General features: G+C 34.8%; 1 protein-coding gene across 1 annotated transcript in view; it reads left to right on the top strand.

The window, feature by feature from the left end:
- Positions 1–2,712: 2,712 nt before the first annotated feature.
- Positions 2,713–22,336, top strand: part of LOC132557035 (cAMP-specific 3',5'-cyclic phosphodiesterase 4C-like) — a 99,514-nt gene continuing 79,890 nt past the window's right edge. The window contains exons 1-2 of the mRNA XM_060221500.1: positions 2,713–2,853; positions 20,378–21,951. Of these exons, the coding sequence (XP_060077483.1) occupies positions 21,845–21,951 (107 nt within the window). The 5' untranslated portion in view covers positions 2,713–2,853; positions 20,378–21,844. The remainder of the gene's footprint in view (positions 2,854–20,377; positions 21,952–22,336) is intronic.

Here is a 22,336-nt window from a genome sequence, read left to right as displayed (position 1 = left end):
ATAGTTAGTGAAGAGAGAAAGGTAGAGGGAAAAAAAGAGGACGTGTTAACCTAGCTAGTAACGATTACTGTATATGGATCATCTTGTTACACTTATTGTGTAACGATAAACAGAAAAATATGACATACCTTAAATATCGAATTCCTTAATTCCAAGGTATAATTTCCAAGGGAACTCACACACATAAATTATATCACAACACACAAATATTATATCACAACACATGCACCTAGATCACGACTAATCGGTAACCGGGTAATTCCCGGAAAGGTTCATTACCGATTTAGCGCGACGCGATCAAACACATTGTCACTTACGAAAAATCGTCCCTTTTGGATCGTCTGAAATTCTCGTCCTTCATAAGGAAATCGTCAGTGAGAGGAATATCAAAAGAAAGCCTACGCTTTCTACCGTCCATTAGAATAGCATACAGCTTGCCGTCTATACTATAAGTATTTTTCACACAATTAAGTCTGTATGCCTCCTTAAGTCGATCCTGGTTATACTTAGTCAAGTCCTCGAAAACAGTCACACCGGAACCCTTTAACACTCGCCTGGCCTTCATGATCTCATGCTTTTTCGTCCTATGCGTGAACTTCACAATCACATTTCTGTTTTTTCCACGAACGAACTTCCCGAGTCTGTGGGTAATGTCAATATCTTCTTCCCTGAGTGGAACATTCAGCCTAGAGTTGACAAATCTCACAACACTTTCCTTACATTCGTCGACAGTCTCTTTTTCCGACGGATCCTCTAGTCCGAAAATTCTTATTGAATTTTTTCGTCCATGTTGTTCTAAGTCATTAAACTTTTCACCCATAGTGGTCTTTGAGACTTGGAGTTCTGAACACTTAGATTCCAGGTTCTCAACATGCTCTCTAAGCATTTCATTTTCCTTCTCCAGTTCGTAAATACGTCCTTCCAATGACTCTACCAACTCACGATTCTCTTCTTTGATGTCATCCCTCAACTTTGTGAACTTTTCCTCCATCTTGTCAGTAATTCGAAGGATCTTTTTGTCCATCTCCGTTTTCGTCACAAGGTTATGAAGCATTGCAGTAATTTCTTCCAATCTTTCTTCTGTTGTCTTGGTACCTGTAGTACTCTGACTTCTTGTTGTTCCAGGTTTCCCCATGTTTCAAAAGTTCACAACCATCTATATACACATATGTAAAGCGTATAAAGCACGAACTACATGTAAGCTGTATAGTGGGCGCGTCGTAAGTAGTTGTCACGCTAAGGTCTAATCCATTGTCCTTTTAGCAATAGTCCAAAAAAACACTTTCCTGGTTAAGATTTCAAGAAATTCTTCAACCGTTCAGATTCGGAATGTATTAACAATCCATAGTCCAAAAATCACAATATTCTGAACGCCAGAAAATTACATAAATAACTCTACTCGCTCAGAGCAAATTTTTAGTGACCACCCAGGTCCGCGTGACCTTGACCCTTTATTACGTTGTTACTTTCTTGTGTAACGTTTGGTCTATAGTCTATTTACCATCTCCTCGGATGATTTTCCACTTTTATAGTACAGCCGAATAAGGTAGTCTAAATCCTTACTATCTCAGCTCTACGTACATCAGTGCTTGTAGGCTCCACACTGGTCGGTTGTCTGATGAAGGTGACTATTTGGCCAGTGAACTGTCACACTCAAGTCTTCTACTGGTTGTATTATAAGAAACGTATTCTTTAAATTTGTAGTTTAACTTTCCCTCACTCAGTCAATGATCCTACAATTTTTGTGTTTTATTTGCTAAGAGAATTTTTAGTATATTTTTATGATTTGCTATATTTTAATATTATTTGAAAAGTTGAATTCAAAACCTTTTTATTGCTTGTATAAAAATTACTACCTGAATTGGAATTTGATGTCAAGGTATAACATAACAATAATCAAGGTCATACATAACATCCTCACTAAAGTCAAGGTCATACCAAAAATCTCCACGAAAGTCAAGGTCATACCAAACAACTTGCAAATGTCAAGGTCATACCAAACATCATGGCAAAATCAAGACCATAAAAAACAACTTCAGAAAAGTCAAAAGTTATACAAAACAGCCTCACAAAAGTCAACGTCATATTATCCATCCTCACAAAAGTCAAGGTCATATAAAACATCCTCACGAAAGTCAAGCTCACGAAAGTCAAGGTCGTACAAAACATCTTCACAAAAGTCAAGGTCACTTGAACCATCTTTGCAAAGTCAGAAGTATGCAAAATGTCCTTTAAAATGTCAAAGTCATACAAAAAAATTAATGCTTTGGAAACATAGGAAGGAAAACAGTTGACAATAGGTGTTGTGCCATTGAGTAACTGATCCTCTTCTGTACAAGATTGTGGATAGAACTGTACAATGACAGTAACCTGACAGGAATCACTTGGATACAGCATGGCTCCTATTGGTTCTCCATTGTCTACAAGTCAGAATGCCTCTTAAGATATATACATCTTATTTCAATTGGTTAATGAAGGTTAGGGGCACATTAGTTGCTTCTTTTGGGCAAATAATACAGCAGAATTACACATTTCCCCAAATTTAGGTGGGTTTGGATTTAAAATTCTTACCTACTTTTAAACCAGTCTATAGACAGATCATAATATTCCAATATCGTTTGTTTGTTATCAATTGAGAAAGCTGATTAAGGTTAACAGGAATAATCTGTTTCAGTATCAACAGAATTTCCATCGACCATTGCAAATAGGTTTCAATGAATAGACGATGTTCAGTGTACAATTTGATTGGTCAGAGTTTATTGTTTACCTGTACATAGAAGAATTGGACTTTAACTGCTGCTCTGATTGACCAGAAACCTCCCACGAAGGGACTTAATGAGGCCTTTATTAAAGGTAATGACATTTAAGTAGCTTTCCTCAGGCATCATATGACCTACGCTTATCACTGCAGCAACTCAAACGCCTACATGGGTATTTATCAAATGAAACAGGTGGGCGCACACTTGTACCTGGGGTGGTGAGTTAACATGGTAATCATACATTGACGTAGGTAGATACAAGTAATATATTTCTCTGCTATACATTTTCATCTAATAATGTTGATATTTCATTTATTTGTTTATTGTTTTAATTTCATATGATTATGTGACATGTGTTTTATAGGACAGGTTGACCTATAATACATTCATAGTCAATGTTTGGTACACATCATTATGATAAACTGTAGGATAACAGGATGACTGTGATTGTTGATATATATTTATTTTATCACAAGATGGAAATATTTTGTACAATTTGAATTTTTACTGAGACAAATGTATATGGGTATTTCTTCTTCATTTTTTTTCTGACTTGGAAGAGTTGCAATAGTTAATTCAGTAGAGGGTGAATTTTCCAACAAAATCCTCAGATGAAGATCCCAGAGGTGTGCATTCTTTGATTCTCCTTATCCAATAGTAATTTGTGTTTCACAGAAAGCTTAGAAACCGACCAATCTGTTTTCTGTTTATGTCCATGGGCAAGGATACTTTTTTTCTATATCTCTGTTTGGCATGTGATGGGTCTCCTCTATGTTGTTCAGTGAGATGGCCACCAGCTCCTACAATGAGACCCCTGCCTTAAAAGGAAACCAGGCTGTTCATGGACAATAAACCTGAGGCAAAACAAATATTTCCTGTTTGATTTGAAACTGCTTTTTAGGTCATCTGACCCGAAGGGTCCGATGACCTATAGTCATCATGCTTCGTCCGTCGTCGTCCGCCGTGCGCCGTGCGCCGTCCGCCGTGCGCCGTCCGCCATGCGCCGTCCGTAAACTTTTCATTCAAACGACTTCTTCTCAAATACTAGAAGGTCTAGGGGGCTAATACTTGGCCCATAGCATGCTGGCATGGAGCCCTACAAAGTTTGTTCAAATGAATGACATTGACCCACTTTAAAGGTCACAGGGGTCAAATATGTTAAAATCTTTAAACAACTTCTTCTCATTAACCAAAAGGCTCAGAGTGTAGATATTGGGCCTGTGACATGCTGGGATGAAGGACTACCAAGTTTGTTCAAATGAATGACCTTGACCCACTTTAAAGGTCACAGGGGTCAAATATGTTAAAATCTTTAAACAACTTCTTCTCAATAACCAAAAGGCTCAGATTGCTGATATTGTGCCTGTGGCATGCTGGGATGAAGGGCTATCAAGTTTGTTTAAATGAATGACCTTGAACAACTTTCAAGGTCACAGGGGTCAAATATGTCAAAATCTTTAAATAACTTCTTCTCAAATACTAGAAGGCCTAGGGGGCTAATACTTGGCCCATAGCATGCTGGCATGGAGCCCTACAAAGTTTGTTCAAATGAATGACCTTGGCCCACTTTCAAGGTCACAGGGGTCAAATATGTTAAAATATACAAAGGACTTCATCTCAATAAGCAAAAGTCTATGAGTGCCGATATTGGGTCTGTAGCATGCTGGGAGGAAAGGCTACCAAGTTTATTTAAATGAATGACCTTGAACAACTTTCAAGGTCGCAGGGGTCAAATATGTCAAAATCTTTAAATAACTTCTTCTCAAATACTAGAAGGCCTAGGGGGCTAATACTTGGCCCATAGCATGCTGGCATGGAGCCCTACAAAGTTTGTTCAAATGAATGACCTTGGCCCACTTTCAAGGTCACAGGGGTCAAATATGTTAAAATATACAAAGGACTTCATCTCAATAAGCAAAAGTCTATGAGTGCCGATATTGGGTCTGTAGCATGCTGGGAGGAAAGGCTACCAAGTTTATTCAAATGAATGACCTTGAACAACTTTCAAGGTCACAGGGGTCAAATATGTTAAAATATACAAACGACTTCTTCTCAACAAGCAAAAGTCCATGAGTGCTGATATTGGGCCTGTAAGATGCTTGGAGGAGAGGCAACCAAGTTTGTTCAAATGAATGACCTCAACCCACTTTCTAGGTTTGGCTTGCTTTTTGTCAGATGACCGTTAAGGCCCATGGGCCTCTTGTTCATCATTTATGACAATGTTTGACAAGTACTTTTATCATTCCACTGTGCTGATAGGCTATAGTATATATTCTACTGAAAATGAGTGATCACTTTAAATTCATGTACTCAATCATTTTGTAATAGTGACATACATAAATGACATTATCAACCAAATGTAGGTAACAAATCCCTATATTTTTACTCGGTATGCATTTCATGCAAATCAAGAACAAATGTCACTGCTATCCATTCCACATGAAATTTTAATGATTCCTGTCTCAAATAACATCAAAACATGGTCAAAGCATTTGTGTAACATTAAACTGTTTTGGGTCAAACATACATGCTTTAGGTCCATAATACAATGGAGAGATCTGTTTACTTTTTACTTAAATTGTTTTGCATTCATGCTTTTACGAATGCAAATCAGGCACCTTCATATCTGACATGAATCTCTCCATGCAGGCTTCATGTTATACAGGAATGCTGAAACAATATTGTCTCTAGGCATATAGTAACTGTAAAAGTGACATGATATAAAATCACTCAGGTGAAGACCCAAGGTGCATTCGTTGATGTTCCCAGCCTGTGGCAGTTTGATATTCTGGGTGTGAAGCTTAGAAACGGACCAGTCTGTTCACACATGGTTATGTCCATAGGCAAGACACCTTACTCTTACCTCTCTGGATGGCATATGTGACAGACCTCCTTGATGTATTTCACTGAGGTAGCTACCAGCTACTACAAGGAGACTGTACTCCAAAATGACCCTGGTTTTTCATGGGCAGTAATTCCAGCAAACAAGCTTCATCTACCTATTATCCTTGTATGCTATCTCATTGTCAGGCTTGGGCAAAGTATCTTAAAAGTCCATTTTGGTTTTGTTAACACACTGATATAGATTTGGATGAAAGTCAATCATTTCTTTAATCTGATTCTCAATGAAGTTGTTCTTTAAGGCCATGTAAAGTTGACTAGCCTGAACTCAATTTAGAAACTTAAAAGTGGAGATGAAGAAGTCCAAATGCTGTTTGGGTGTTGAAGGTTTATTGCGGTGTAGGTTATGGAGAGATGGAACACTCACATGCCTTCAGGAACAGATACATACTGGCTAGAAAGGTGGTTGTATTTATACTAGCCATGTTAATAAACTGATGAAGTACTAATACACATTAGCTAACAGGTAAACATGGATTGAAGTATACATGAGTTGTGCACACATAAATGGCAATGGATTCGGCTGTTTACAACAAGATAAAGTTACACTGACCATCATACAAACTGCTTAGATAGGCTTCAGGTAATGACTTATATAATCAGGGAACAAAATATGTGAACATGTGTAGTAGATCAGTGACGAGAGAATACCTCTGGCCACTGGTCAATACATAATTGTTCACAGTAGATGTCAGTACTAAATTAACATAAGCAGATACATTATGATGAATCCTCTAACTTATGTCTAGCACAATTTTGAATAATTTAATCTTACATATTAACTTTTAATAGTTCAAACTGAATATTTACAGATTAGTTTACAAAGGTTTACCATAGGAATCTAGCTCACTGAAGTATTAAGGTAAATGTAGGTCACATTGTTACTGATTCAGGAAAACATATAATGCTTGTGAGGTCTGACAGTTAAACACATGATTCCCTGATTTTGCTACTCCTTGCATTAATCTTCGGAGATGTCATCCTGCTTACAGGCAAGCACACAACAGTTAGCTGGTTACTCCAGATTTTGACAGTGTCAAGGGTGTTATGATATAAAATTTGATTGATGTCTATAGTGAGAAAACCTTTTAAGTAAATGGTGATTTGACTGTGCGGTATCGCCATTTAGACCCATCCACATGCTGAAATGAGTTTAGAGCAGTAGGAATTTCAGACACAAATTTCCTGAAATTCTGATTTTTATGTGACCTTTTGACTTGACGTGAACAGAATATCAGATAATAAAAAGATACTTAAGAACCAATATGTGCCACCATTGCTGCAGAGAGTTTTGTCAATGACATCAATGATTGATCAATAGTTCTCCATCAAATTTCTTGCCACAGTTTCTGCTACTTATATACTGGGTAGGAAGTGGAGGGATCAGCAGGTACTAGCTGGCCCCAGATCCTGGTTTTTCTCAGGAAACTGTGACATAAACTTGTTATGTCCTTAATTGACCCTGGCTGTTAGTAGGACGTAAAGCAACAACAAACAAATTAAACTACTTGAAAATATATATTTCTTATGTTGCTTTGATGCAGATTACAAGAGGTTTAAAACTTGTGATATTACCCTAATCTGTACCTTTATATGATTTTTTGTTCGTTGGTTATACATTTCTAAGCAGAATATATCAGACATGTCATTCTGGCAGTAATATTATTCAGAATATATGGTATTTATTGGATTCTGGTAAGTTAACAACATGTTTCATTTTGAGAAATGGCTTCATTTACAATAGGTCATTCAGTTATAAAGTGTTGGTCTGTGTTACCACAGAGAAAAATCCAAGGTGTGTGGTTCAATGCTCCCACTTGTGTCAGTTTGTGTATCTAAGGCAGCTCAGAAACAGACATACTGTGTTGTGTTCTTCACTTTACCCCAATTTCTGTGGATGGCATTTGACAGCCTCCCAAATGCTGTTCGTTGAGGTTCCAACCTCACCTTTAAATGACCTTGGTTGGTAAAGGGGCATTAACCCTAGGAACAAACATCACTTCAAGAAATTAAATCTTCCATGAAAAATCTACAATTTTTTTATTTTATAAAACTTGTCTCGATCATTACAACAACAATTTTATCATATATATTTATAGGTATATTAACATTTTGATATAGATATGTATGATACATAATCTTCTGCTATCTATAAAAGCAATAAACAATCTGTTGCATGGTAATTATGTTGTAATGGAAAGTCATCCCACTTGGTAGTATGGAAGACTGTAGTTGATTTTTATATGAAACTATGATGAATATTTGACAGCAAATTTATTATATTATATTCTCTGAAAATGAAATGAGATCTTGACAATTGTTTACATACAGCTGATTTCACAATTGTTATCAGATTGTGAATTAACTTGGCACACATGATATATATTTCTGTCTTTGTTTTGCCTTCCTCGTAATCCATAATATGTTGTTATTGTAATTTTAGATCATCGCTTTTGTCATCAATAATTTTAGATCATTTTCATCAGCATTTTCTGTTCATTGTCATTGTGATCAATATTTTTACATTAATCAAGTATTGCTCTTTTGTTGACAAGAAGGGTTCCATTTTAAAATGTTAATTAGATTTCCTCCTGTATAAAAATTGGTAACTTTGATATGTTGCTTTAATCAGCTTTTCTGAATTTTTTTGAAAGATGTTCCTAGGATATATTCTCTATTGCTTGTGGGTTTTTTCTTTTAATATTGTACCACTGGACAAGCTGACCTAGGGTAATGATTGTTCAAAAAGTACTAACAGAGTGGCTTCCCCTTGAGGAGCCAGGGATGTAGGTGGCGTAATAGATTAGAAAAGTAAGAGATCTCATGAAAAGGAATAAAGAAACTTATGCTGTAGGGAATGGTCTTCTGATAACTCCAAACCCTTAGGACAGGATTTCCAAGGATAACTTAGAAATAATGGATATTTTCATAATGTTACCGTATGTTTAAAATGCTGGGTATATATAGAGAACGATATAGGCTTGGATGACATCTTTTTCTGTAGCTATGTATGCTATTTCTTGGAATGAAGAAGTAAACACGATTCTAGGGAATATTGCAAGCTCACTTTCTCTATTAAGTTGTCGCCCAAATTAGACTTCAATATTTCATCTATTTCCCACATGGGCACTGGTGCAAAGTTACGTCTTTTGTCTGGTAATCGTGGTGTTCTAATGTGGAGGGAAGCTGAAAATCAACAATGAAAAAGTTCCAAAGCATATTATACTTTTTTTGCGTTTTTTAAAACTGTAAAAGAAGCTTTGTTGTAACAAGTATCAAACTTATGTAATTACTTTCTGGTAAAGGTTCCCTTAAGGACTAATGTCAGACCAATTATTCAGAAAATTTCGCTAATTGTTAATGTAGAATGACAAGTTAGGCAGACTGGGAGTTATCTGTGGCTATTAATACCTATGAAAAAAATCCAAATCTGCACCACACCTTTCCACAGGGAGATTTAGTATATGGTGTGAAAGTCAAAGGTAAGATTTCACAATCCAAGATCAAAAAAGTTCTTAAAAAAACTGCATGGAAGAAGAGTGGTTCAAAGTATGGTTAGCATACACGAATTGACTGCTTATGAAATATGAAAAAATTATCAATTCATTCATTTTAGATGTAAAAAAAACACACACAAAAAATCTTTTAGAGAATTATCTATCTATAATCCTCCTTTATATGACCTGTAATACATATTTTGATATTTTTAGAGTTAGATAAGATGTATTTTAAGATGATCTACCATTGAACATGAAGTCTTTGATTTTACTGAACTTCAAATTGACACTTGTTTCCTTAAAAATTTTGGTTTCAAGGAGAAATAATTGTCAGGGAGCAAACTTTTGGACAATTTCACTTACCGTCAATGGAGGTTTTTTTACAGACTACTTCTATTTTGAGAGAGGTTTAAAGAAGGTCATCCCTGAAAACTGCTTGCATAGATTTTATTATATACAGCTTCAACAGAATGCCTTTTTGATTTAGTTTACTTGAAATACATATTTTTTTATCATTACACAGTGTGTGTGTTTTGAAAACAACAAGGTAGAATCAGCTGTCTCCTTAAGAATAATAAAAAAATGTGAATGACGAGATGTAGTATGAATGTAGCTGCCTATAAATCCAGGCTTGGAAAGATTAAACTTATATTATGGAGAGGAGCTTGGCCTCCTTCAGACCATTACAAAGATTTTCTGTGTGTTTGTATTTTGTATACCATATTTGGTATAATAATTGATCTGGTCTGATATTATAGACAGTTGAGCTAGGTCTCTTTAAGACTGAAAGAACTTTTTATCTGTTTATATTTAATAGGTAGAGTTTAACCTTGGTCTGTTGTTTTCATAGTCTACTTTTAGATCTGAACAAATAGGAGTGTAAAACCTACATGGACCACATTTGATTTATGGATGTTGCAGCCACAAACAATTTTTTTCCTCTGTTTCATTTGTCTGTTTGTTCAATATGATTCCAATTATAGGAATTTTAGTGCTTTGTGACTCTTTGTTTTCCAAAAAGAATGTGACTGATTCATAAATTGATTATCAGATAATTAATTTGTAATGGAATCAATGAAAGTAACCAGAAACAAAGTTGAAAGTAAACCATGCTAGAATGTTATAGAAGTGGTGCATATACCCTTTTTTTTAAGAACAGTTTATCGTGAAAATAATGAAATTTGCATCTTCACTGTTGAACATTTTACTGGCATATTGGTGTTAGTTGTGATATATAGATTGATATAGAATTTTTGCTACAGACATGAGATAACAAGATATTATTTAAGGTACTGATATGGATTGATAAGGTAGTTGTAGGGGTACTGAGATAAGGCAGTTGTAGGGGTACTGATATGGATTGATAAGGTAGCTGTAGTGGTACTGATATGGATTGATAAGGTAGTTGTAGGGGTACTGAGATAAGACAGTTGTAGGGGTACTGATATGGATTGATAAGGTAGTAGTAGGGGTACTGATATGGATTGATAAGGTAGTTGTAGGGGTACTGAGATAAGACAGTTGTAGGGGTACTGATATGGATTGATAAGGTAGTAGTAGGGGTACTGATATGGATTGATAAGGTAGTTGTAGGGGTACTGATATGGATTGATAAGGTAGTTGTAGGGGTACTGAGATAAGGTAGTTGTAGGGGTACTGATATGGATTGATAAGGTAGTTGTAGGGGTACTGATATGGATTGATAAGGTAATTGTAGGGGTACTGATATGGATTGATAAGGTAATTGTAGGGGTACTGATATGGATTGATAAGGTAGTTGTAGGGGTACTGATATGGATTGATAAGGTAATTGTAGGGGTACTGAGATAAGGCAGTTGTAGGGGTACTGATATGGATTGATAAGGTAGTAGTAGGGGTACTGATATGTATTGATAAGGTAGTTGTAGGGGTACTGATATGGATTGATAAGGTAGTTGTAGGGGTAATGAGATAAGGTAGTTGTAGGGGTACTGATATGGATTGATAAGGTAGTTGTAGGGGTACTGATATGGATTGATAAGGTAATTGTAGGGGTACTGAGATAAGGCAGTTGTAGGGGTACTGATATGGATTGATAAGGTAGTTGTAGGGGTACTGATATGGATTGATAAGGTAGTTGTAGGGGTACTGATATGGATTGATAAGGTAATTGTAGGGGTACTGAGATAAGGTAGTTGTAGGGGTACTGAGATAAGGCAGTTGTAGGGGTACTGATATGGATTGATAAGGTAGTAGTAGGGGTACTGATATGGATTGATAAGGTAGTTGTAGGGGTACTGATATGGATTGATAAGGTAGTTGTAGGGGTACTGATATGGATTGATAAGGTAGTTGTAGGGGTACTGAGATAAGGTAGTTGTAGGGGTACTGAGATAAGGCAGTTGTAGGGGTACTGATATGGATTGATAAGGTAGTTGTAGGGGTACTGATATGGATTGATAAGGTAGTTGTAGGGGTACTGATATGGATTGATAAGGTAGTTGTATGGGTACTGATATGGATTGATAAGGTAGTTGTAGGGGTACTGATATGGATTGATTAGGTAATTGTAGGGGTACTGAGATAAGGTAGTTGTAGTGGTACTGATATGGATTGATAAGGTAGTTGTAGGGGTACTGATATGGATTGATAAGGTAGTTGTAGGGGTACTGAGATAAGGTAGTTGTAGTGGTACTGATATGGATTGATAAGGTAGTTGTATGGGTACTGATATGGATTGATAAGGTAGTTTTAGGGGTACTGAGATAAGGTAGTTGTAGGGGTACTGATATGGATTGATAAGGTAGTTGTAGGGGTACTGAGATAAGGTAGTTGTAGGGGTACTGATATGGATTGATAAGGTAGTTGTAGGGGTACTGATATGGATTGATAAGGTAGTTTTAGGGGTACTGATATGGATTGATAAGGTAGTTGTAGGGGTACTGAGATAAGGTAGTTGTAGGGGTACTGATATGGATTGATAAGGTAGTTGTAGGGGTACTGATATGGATTGATAAGGTAGTTGTAGGGGTACTGATATGGATTGATAAGGTAGTTGTAGGGGTACTGATATGGATTGAAGGTAGTTGTAGGGGTAATGAGATAAGGTAGTTGTAGGGGTACTGATATGGATTGATAAGGTAGTTGTAGGGGTACTGAGATAAGGTAATTGTAGTGGTACTGATATGGATTGATAAGGTAGTTGTAGGGGTAATGAGATAAGGTAGTTGTAGGGGTACTGATATGGATTGATAAGGTAGTTGTAGGGGTACTGAGATAAGGTAGTTGTAGGGGTACTGATATGGATTGATAAGGTAGTAGTAAGGGTACTGATATGAATTGATAAGGTAGTTGTAGGGGTACTGATATGGATTGATAAGGTAGTTGTAGGGGTAATGGATTGATAAGGTAGTTGTAGGGGTACTGATATGGATTGATAAGGTAGTTGGAGGGGTACTGATATGGATTGATAAGATAGTTGTAGGGGTACTGATATGGATTGATAAGGTAGTTGTAGGGGTACTGATATGGATTGATAAGGTAGTTGTAGGGGTACTGATATGGATTGATAAGGTAGTTGTAGGGGTACTGAGATAAGGTAGTTGTAGTGGTACTGATATGGATTGATAAGGTAGATAATGGTAATTGTAGGGGTACTGATATGGATTGATAAGGTAGTTGTAGGGGTACTGATATGGATTGATAAGGTAGTTGTAGGGGTACTGATATGGATTGATAAGGTAGTTGTAGGGGTACTGAGATAAGGTAGTTGTAGGGGTACTGATATGGATTGATAAGGTAGTTGTAGGGGTACTGATATGGATTGATAAGGTAGTTGTAGGGGTACTGAGATATAGGTAGTTGTAGGGGTACTGATATGGATTGATAAGGTAGTTGTAGGGGTACTGATATGGATTGATAAGGTAGTTGTAGGGGTACTGAGATAAGGTAGTTGTAGTGGTACTGATATGGATTGATAAGGTAGTTGTAGGGGTACTGAGATAAGACAGTTGTAGGGGTACTGATATGGATTGATAAGGTAGTTGTAGGGGTACTGATATGGATTGATAAGGTAGTTGTAGGGGTACTGAGATAAGGTAGTTGTAGGGGTACTGATATGGATTGATAAGGTAGTTGTAGGGGTACTGATATGGATTGATAAGGTAGTTGTAGGGGTACTGAGATAAGGTAGTTGTAGTGGTACTGATATGGATTGATTAGGTAATTGTAGGGGTACTGATATGGATTGATAAGGTAGTTGTAGGGGTACTGATATGGATTGATAAGGTAGTTGTAGGGGTACTGAGATAAGGTAGTTGTAGTGGTACTGATATGGATTGATTAGGTAATTGTAGGGGTACTGAGATAAGACAGTTGTAGGGGTACTGATATGGATTGATAAGGTAGTTGTAGGGGTGCTGATATGGATTGATAAGATAGTTGTAAGGTAGATAAGGTAGCTTTTAATCACTGAAATGAGGTAAAACTGGGGTGTTTACATGGATCTTTATGGTAGGATCATATGATTATATACATATATTGGTGACCAAACAGATGTTATATTGTAGCTGTAAAAATTCCACATGTAAATATTCCAGTCTAATCTGCTTACCAGTAGGTCTAGCAGTGGACACAAGTATTTCATGTGTTGATAAACTGGTCAGTCTAGCTCCTGGTAATTTGTAAAACCTCCCTGGTGAGAGATATCATTCTTATCTCTCCTTAAAACAGTAAATCTGCATGCTGTTGATAGCTACTGGCTCTTTAACTGGAAATAGAATTTGATTCAGTAAAAAATACTATCTGCTTTCATAATTATGTATTCAAATGTTTTGATGCTATTTGACTTTGCTGTTATTTTTGGGGGGTTTTCTTTTCAAATCAAAAATGGAATTACAGAGCAATTTGCTGAAAAGATAGTGAAATTTGTACAAATGGAATTTTCAGGCAATTGAATTGTAAAGATTGTGAAACTGGACTGAAATAGATTTTAATTTCTTTACCATATTAAACATTTTAAACAAAATTGTAGTGACATGAACTAGTTTTTGGAGGATCAAAAGATTTTAAAACAATGGGGTGTTGGATTTTATAAAATGTACACCTTATATAGTAATTATATTAAAATCTAGATCTAATCTATTTTCAAGGCCTATTACAGTTTATTGCTTATATAACAAGTCTCATGCTGAGATTGGAAAGGGTATTACACAATACTGTACTATACTAATTCATTGGCATGTACCAGGTTACAGGGACAAACATGGCAATTTTGTATCTGATATTAAACGGAGGCTACTGAATCAATATAATGTATTACTGAATTTGGCAAGCTAAAGCAAGGAAGATTTGTGCAGAAATCAGACCCATAACATCATAGAGCATATGTATATACCAGTTGATCATGCTGTAAGCACAGTGGGTCAACAATAAGCCCAGGCAATCACATTTCTTTTTTTAAGTCTGGGGTTGGACTTATTACAGGACAATGAAATAATGTTGTCGCTGGTTTAAGTATTAATATATATGGATGGTATTAAAATCAGGCATGGGCTTAATGTTAAATAGATATAGTATGTTATTTTACTATTTATGCAGACAGATTTTCTGTTCTGAAAGTGTTGAAGGTCACATGTCACTTTCATGTGCTCTTAACATAATAAATTGACCTTTCATAGGTAAATATGTACAAGATCATGTACATATCGCTGTATTTCAGCTTAAGGATTTAAACAGGTTTATTTCTGATTCAATAGGTGTTGTTTCATTTGTTCAAGCTGCTGTGTAAAGTTTAAACGGACCTGTGTGAATCTGCGTCAGATATTGAATGGGTTTTATTAACCACTGATCAATGCATTCGTAGTCTACCGATGGAATGGGCGGCAGTTAGACACACTCAGTATTGCATGCTGTTTAAAGGCCGCTGCTGCTGCAAAAGTTTGTTCTCTGTAACCCTGGTAGCAATTTATAGCTTTGATTGAAGTTGTCAGTAAGGTAAGTAGAGTTTGATGTATTTTGTTTACTGAGAAAACTAATCACACTCATTGGTTAAGTGTATAGAGAATGTTTATACATCTTGTAGGACTAAATAGCATATCAAACCTACATTCTTTTGCATTGAAATATTTAAAAATTAGTTTATTTTAAAAGTTTTATCATGAAGACTACTGATAACTTGGTTTCTACATTTTAGTTTCTTATAGTTTGAATGCAAAAAAAAAAAATGTGAATTCTCCTGCTGACTTAGTGTATGAGGGATATATACTGTGCATGTAGAAGAGGGCGTGACCCATGATCAATATAATGGAGTTATACCCCATAAAAGTCTGTGTCTCTGAGATAATTCTGTACAGAGTAGAGAAGATTCCATCTTTTTCGAAGGATAACAACAGATGAATATATGGTGGGTTTATCAGGCCCCTACAGTGCCCTGTTGAGGTAATGATAATGGTTTACACATTGCCTTCACTTTTTTTATCAAGAAAAACTAAAGCTAAAAATAAAAGTGAAACATTTTCAGAATAAGTGATCTTAAATTAGCTGAGCATCTGATGTGTGTGGAAGATGGGCATAGTTGGAAAATGTGCAATTTAGAACAACAAAAATGTTTATATTCAAATGCTGCAACGATTTAGGACTTTTAATGGGTAATTGACAGGCAATTATAAAAATTTTGTGGAGATTTTTAAGGACGTACAACAAAATTTTGCATTATTTAAAAGCTAAGACAATTTATGACTTTGTTAAGATTTGTCAAAGGCAAAATTGAATTTTTTTATAAAGAAATCTAAGGTAGTAAAATTGAAAAAAAAAACAACAAGAAACAGGAAGTTCATCACGAAATGAAGAAACAACAAATAGAGAATGTTTGGTGAAAAGTTTTCATATCAGGAAGCTCAAACAATGTAGTGTTTTAACTCGGCTTGCTAGGAGAGGATTGCAACAATAGGAAAAAAGAAACCTTGATAAAAGTGATCTCTGATTGTTGTAACAAAATGATGTTTAAAGAAGGGAGACAACTCTTAACACAAACTATAGGTGTAATGTCTAAGATGGCATAACTCCTTAAGACAAATTTAGTATAAAACAGCAGATATTTTATCTTTTAATTATCTATCCAAAAATGATTAAATCACCATTATACTGGCTGTTCTAGATTTTTGCAAATGGAATGGAATACATCATGATTAAGACATGTTCTGAATGATAAGCTGTGTGGAGATATGTTGTTTTAAATGTAAAATATTTTGTAATAGCTTTTGAAATACAAGAAGTTTTATGACTATTTAAGGAATGTCCTAACACTTTAGAACTGCATTAAAACTATATATAATAGTAGTATCTAAAACTTGTGATTTATTTCCATGGTACTGTAGTATTGAATATTTACATCTCACAGAACATCTGTCGCTACCAGATGACTGATATACAAAGTGATCATATGAGTGGAACAAAACATTTTAGTTAAACCAGATTGTAGAAATGACCAGATGTTTGATTTTTCATGGCATATAAAGTAACTATAGAAGTAAGGGAAATCAATTAAGAAGATGTACATGTAGATTGTCAGTAGGGGGAGTGTGTGTTGGAGGGGGGGATGGACTCGTTTGATTGTATTTAGTTTATAGAAAAACTGCAAAAATGTTGAAAATCAATTCTACATTTCATGTACTTTATAGTATTATATTGGTTGTAATGAATGATAGTACTAAGTACATAAATTAATTATGAAATTATTTAAATATTCAATATCTATTAAGAAGTTTCACAGGTTAAACGTCTTGAAATAAAGGGATGGAGATAGAGGAGGGGATGATGAAAAAGAGGAAGGGAATAGAGGACAATGAAGATGGAGAAGAGGGGAACTAAGGGATATATTGATAAGGTGCAAGGATGTAGGAAGAGGGGTAGATTAGGAACAGGGGTTGATTTGTTGGAAATATTTACAGGATTTTTTTAATTCAGAATATTTTAAAGTGTCTAAAAGTTTTGCAATAAGATTTACTTTCAAAGGCACAGTGTTTCCTGACACAATTTTTTTATGGAAGCATAATGTTTTGTGTTTTAAAATCTTAAGATTTTGTCTGAACTTTCTTTGTTAAGGAAAAGTTTTGAATTCATATTTTAAAGGAAAGATGCAGATTTGAGAATTCTGTAATCTAACATTATCAGCATTATCTCCAACGGTATTCTTGAGAATTGTTCCTGCTTTGAATCAACACATTTATCAGTTGATGTCATTGACAATAATATGTTTTAGTTTATCTTCTGATACATGGCACCACCAAAACTAGATTCAAATCACATTTATTTACTGCAATAAGTCCAGGGAACCAAAACATGACCTCTGACCCCAGGTTAGGTGATGGGCTTATCATAGGACAGTGATAGAGATTTTGTTGGCCAAAACAGCAATAGATGGGGGGTAGGCTTATCAACAAACATAATCTTATTTATGTGATTAATGTAAGAACTACTTATCCTCTGAAGTTGTACTTAATGGTCTTGAAGTTGGATCATTTAGAAATGGAAACATGCCAGAGTAATCCTTATAGAAGCATTTGTTAACACTCAAAAGAAATCAAATCTGTTGTATTTTTCATTCTTTTAAAATGTGAACTCAGTGTAATGAGAGGTTAACTGCAAGGTGTTTATACTTTACTTTGGACTCAATTAGTAACATATAAATACAGATTGTGAAGCCAATATAAACTTCGGAAACTCTAATATAACATATGTAATGACTTGTATAGCCACGATTTAACACCAAACTTCTGCAAAATTTTATTTGTTTAATTACTTAGAAAATAGTTTAGCAACTTTACAGAGATATTTTTAAATTTCCAAACAAACTCATTCAACTATTTGTGAATGCATTTTGTGTGTTTCTACAAAAGAAAAGTTTAATATCCCAAAGGTGTGTTTGTAAGGCTAACAGCCAAAGTCATGCTGTAAAACAGTCGTTTCAAATACTTGGTCCTTAGAGAAAAAGGTACCAGCAAGATAATTAAAAGACAGAGTTTTAAAAGCTTCAAGTTGACTGTTCTATATGGGAGTATTGCCTTCTTTTAATGTCCCTATAGATTTGTTAAATCTATTCAATCCAGACACATTGGTATCATTTTACAATCAAGACTCTTTTAAAGGTAACGGCAAGGAATGTGAATTATGATAGCTTACACTGTTCCAGGCTTATTTCCTTTAAACAAGTTCTCCATCAGAGCCATAAGGTTTGGAGTCATAATAGTTTTGTCTGTATATGGTTTACAAAGATCAGTCAACGTTGTTTTAAAGTGAAATTCAAGGTCACTAAAGGTCAATATGATGCCAAACATATGAAAATGTAGCCTTTATTTTGATGAAACAATTGGCTGTGAAATTTTGTCTAACAAATTAGGATAACTTGAACTCAAGTTCACACAGGGGATAACCTTGACATATACTACAATTGTACTGGAATAAATTCTATGCAAATAAGACAGTGACTTGTTTATTGAACCATGATGCCAAGTGTTTAGATAATTGACCAGTGTTACTTGCTGTTCATAAATGGTGATCTGTTTTCAAGTATTCTGTAAGATCCAACATAAGTTGATATACTGTCATAGTGAAAGTAAGGTTTCAAGATCATGATCACTGGAAAACACATCCAGAATGAATCTGCGTAAAACTGACCTAAATCTAAGTACGTGTAAACTTAAATCGTGAAAGTAAAAAACAATCTGTGTGTTCTGGACAGAGTTTTGCCTTCAGCAATACATGCCATTTATAACAGAATTCAATGTATTGTATAGGTGTTTGATTAAAGACGTACATGTTCAGTGTTAGATATGGTCTTATTGAAGTTGCAGGCATAAAATTTACTGAGCACTTCAAAATAGGATCAAGGATTGATTTTCTGTTGTCATTTGAAATGGTGTTGTTTGCTGCACGGTTTCTGTATTACTATATATTTGATCTGTGTAAATAATGCTCTTGAGTAAAGTAAAAGTGTTTCTATCAACAACATTTACTTTAAATCATTAAAACAGTGGAGGCTGTAGGATCCAATGCTGGTCCAGTCCTTTGCATGTCTTGCATACTGTTACAAATTTGTACTTTAATTGTGTTTAATCTGATCTGTGTGTACTTTGAAACAGGAGTACTGCAGTATAACTTGTATAGATTTGGTATTGAATTCATTGGATCAAAGATTACTGTATGATAGAATTATTTGATAGCCTTGTTCAAGGTCAGTTTGTTTCAGCCTCTATTAAGAGCTTCTGGTAAAACCTCATGTCATGTTTTCACATCTTTTTAACTCAAAATTCTAAATAAGAAACATTTTGAAATGGAAACCATTGTAATTAAATCAATCATTGACTGTCTGTCTTATAGTATCTAGATATATATACTAATAACTCCTTGTCTACAATCACCTGTGTGTTCCATCCAATTATATACATCAGAATGTCTAGAAGCAGCAATCATGATAATGGAAAATATATATATAGTAGAAATTTCCCTTTTATTTGAACATAAGTATTGTTGGCATGGAAACTCAGTGTTACCAGTAAAACGAGTAAGACACAGGTGGAAGATTGGAAGGTAATATATATATGTTTCAAGTTTCTGTAGTTTGTGTGGTTGGATTTGATAAGGTAGAAAGTGTACACAAAAGATGTATGAACACAAAGGACTTGAAATTGAATTCAATTCTTTGGCATTTGGTAGCAAATTAAGTGTAAACTTCCAAAACAGTTTTGTTACAGTTCAAATTTTCCTTAGTAAACATTAAGTATTCCTTTCCCAATTAAATTAGTATAAAATATGTGTGCTGAGTCTTTCACTGAAAGAAATTAGTTGAGATTAATGAATTAGAGATGCATCACTCAATGTTTTTGATGGTAATTCATTAAAAATTGTCACCATGTGAAATTGCATTTTAGTTAGATTATTTTATCAAAAATTTATGAAAATTTTAGTTCAATATTTTCAACAGAATCATAATATTGTAATACTCTCTCTCTATCCTATTACTGACATACTTCTAAATTCAATTACTTATGAAATGTTATCATGGCTTTTAAATATCAAATGTATAATCCTTCTAAAAGTGAAATTATGTCATTTCTGTGGGTACTTGCCATCCTTAATGTTTTGACGTGCCATTAGGGAGAGAATTTGATATATGAGTGAAGAGCCGTTTCAGCAAACCTGTTCACACTTAATCTCTAATATTTTTTTCTGTTTATTTTACAGCCGTTACACACCGTTTGAGAGAACTGGCAGAGAAGTGACAGAACTAGCACAAGAGCAAATGTTGATGGAAAGCTCTCCAGAAAACTACACAAAATTTGTCTGGATGTAATTCTGTCTTGTCATTCAAGGAGAGAGTTTATATTGAAGAATATCTTGTAGTACATGGTTGTACTTTGAGTCTGGCTCAATAGATAGACATGATTGATGAGTAATTTACCTAAGGAATGTTGGATGTTGTATGGTTTTCCTCACAATTCTCTTGGACATTGTACCGCATCAACAGGAAGTACAATTAAATTGTACCAGCAAACATAGCCATACATATTGAAATGTGACACCTGTAATTGACAACAAATTCAAGCGAAATTGAATACCTGTAATCTATATCCTGTTCATTGTAATTCTTCTTTATGATTTAATGTGAAGCTTTAAATCTCTTTAACAATGTAACACAGTGTACTTTGTGTTTACCTGTGTAGGATTATTGATTCGCTAATTGCTGCAGTGTCAACAACAATAGGTAATTACAGGTAAATAGCTGTGTCGTTACAGGTGATCTCAAGTACTATTATACAGATTTACCTATTCCAATTCATTGATATTCAGTATTCCGTGATTTCATTTACTATCCTTTACATTGTTTCTTATTTACAATAAGGTGTCACATACATTTTTAAACTTATACGGTCTACTTCCCTTAAGCTAATTAGAACATTTCCATGTGCGTGAAAGGAAAACAATTCCAGCTTGATATTCATTGATTGCTGTTCTGTACTACAGAAATATTGGCGATTACACACTCTCAGAATATAAGAATTGAGAACCGAATCTCGTACAATATATATTATTTGCGACGATTTTACATGGATGTTGATTTCACTCTTTTTTATTAACATTTGCTGGACCATCATTGTCTTGGATTGCCATCATTCTAGTGTAATGTCAATGGATTATTAGTTAAATTCTAAAGAGAATGACAATTTGATAGGCCAGAGATAAGCTTGTGAAGAAGGTTGATTCAGTCGGAATCAACTGAACATAGATAGATGAACCACTGTAAAAGACATTAATGTTAAACAAAACTAGGTCTGCTGAATGGTTATACCAACATAGTGACAGAAGGATTAAGTTTACACAGATATCACTGTGGTGGAACTGAAATGTGGAAAAATTACTGACCGTTACGTCTGAGTGAATAATCAAATCCTGCTTGACCAGTGTACTATAGATTACTGGTCTTCATTGTAGATAGATTGACGACTGGGCTGGTAGATATATGTCTATAAATTAACTGTACTTCTGGACACCGGGAAGGATAAAGGCTGTGAATCTTATGTAACCATTTTTTTCCCTTCAGTATTTTGAGCTGCACAAGTTTAGAGTATTAACAGTTCTGTGGCATTTTTGACTATTAACATTCCATTCTGCTAAATAACTTAAGTGTTGCTGATCGAGTCTGGAAAAAAAATGGATTACTGTTATTATGATGACATACCTGCAGCAAGTGGTTTTCATCGTGTGATGAGCACCAGTGTTCTACGAATACCAAAGCAACGCAAATCCTTCTGGCAAAGGTTGGTTTGTTATAGTCCAAAGTGTAAGAAGGGAAGTAACTCCATCTTTATAGTTGTCGTAGCAAGAGATCTGTACTTGTACATAAAAAGTTCTGTTTGTATACTTAAAATGTAAACTTTTTTCAATATCTTTTTTTTCATAAATTGTTTTTTTTTTTATCTTATGGCTTTGAATGGGCAAGATTTGAATAATATGTTTCCAAATGGACAGTGTTTTAAACTATTTCTTTACCATATTTATGCAGAATTCAAAGAGTATCAAGATTTTCTGTTGTAGTTTTTATTATTTATTAATTCACATATCATAGACCTTAAAGTCAACACTTTGATAAATTTGTAAAGGTTAACGTTTGGCAAAAATATACTTTGTATTAATATAATATGT

This window comes from Ylistrum balloti, unplaced genomic scaffold (assembly GCF_031769215.1).
Source record: "Ylistrum balloti isolate Yb309-2 unplaced genomic scaffold, AGI_CSIRO_Ybal_v1 Utg370614, whole genome shotgun sequence".
Lineage (NCBI taxonomy): Eukaryota > Metazoa > Mollusca > Bivalvia > Pectinida > Pectinidae > Ylistrum > Ylistrum balloti.
This window is presented reverse-complemented; position numbering and strand designations above follow the sequence as displayed.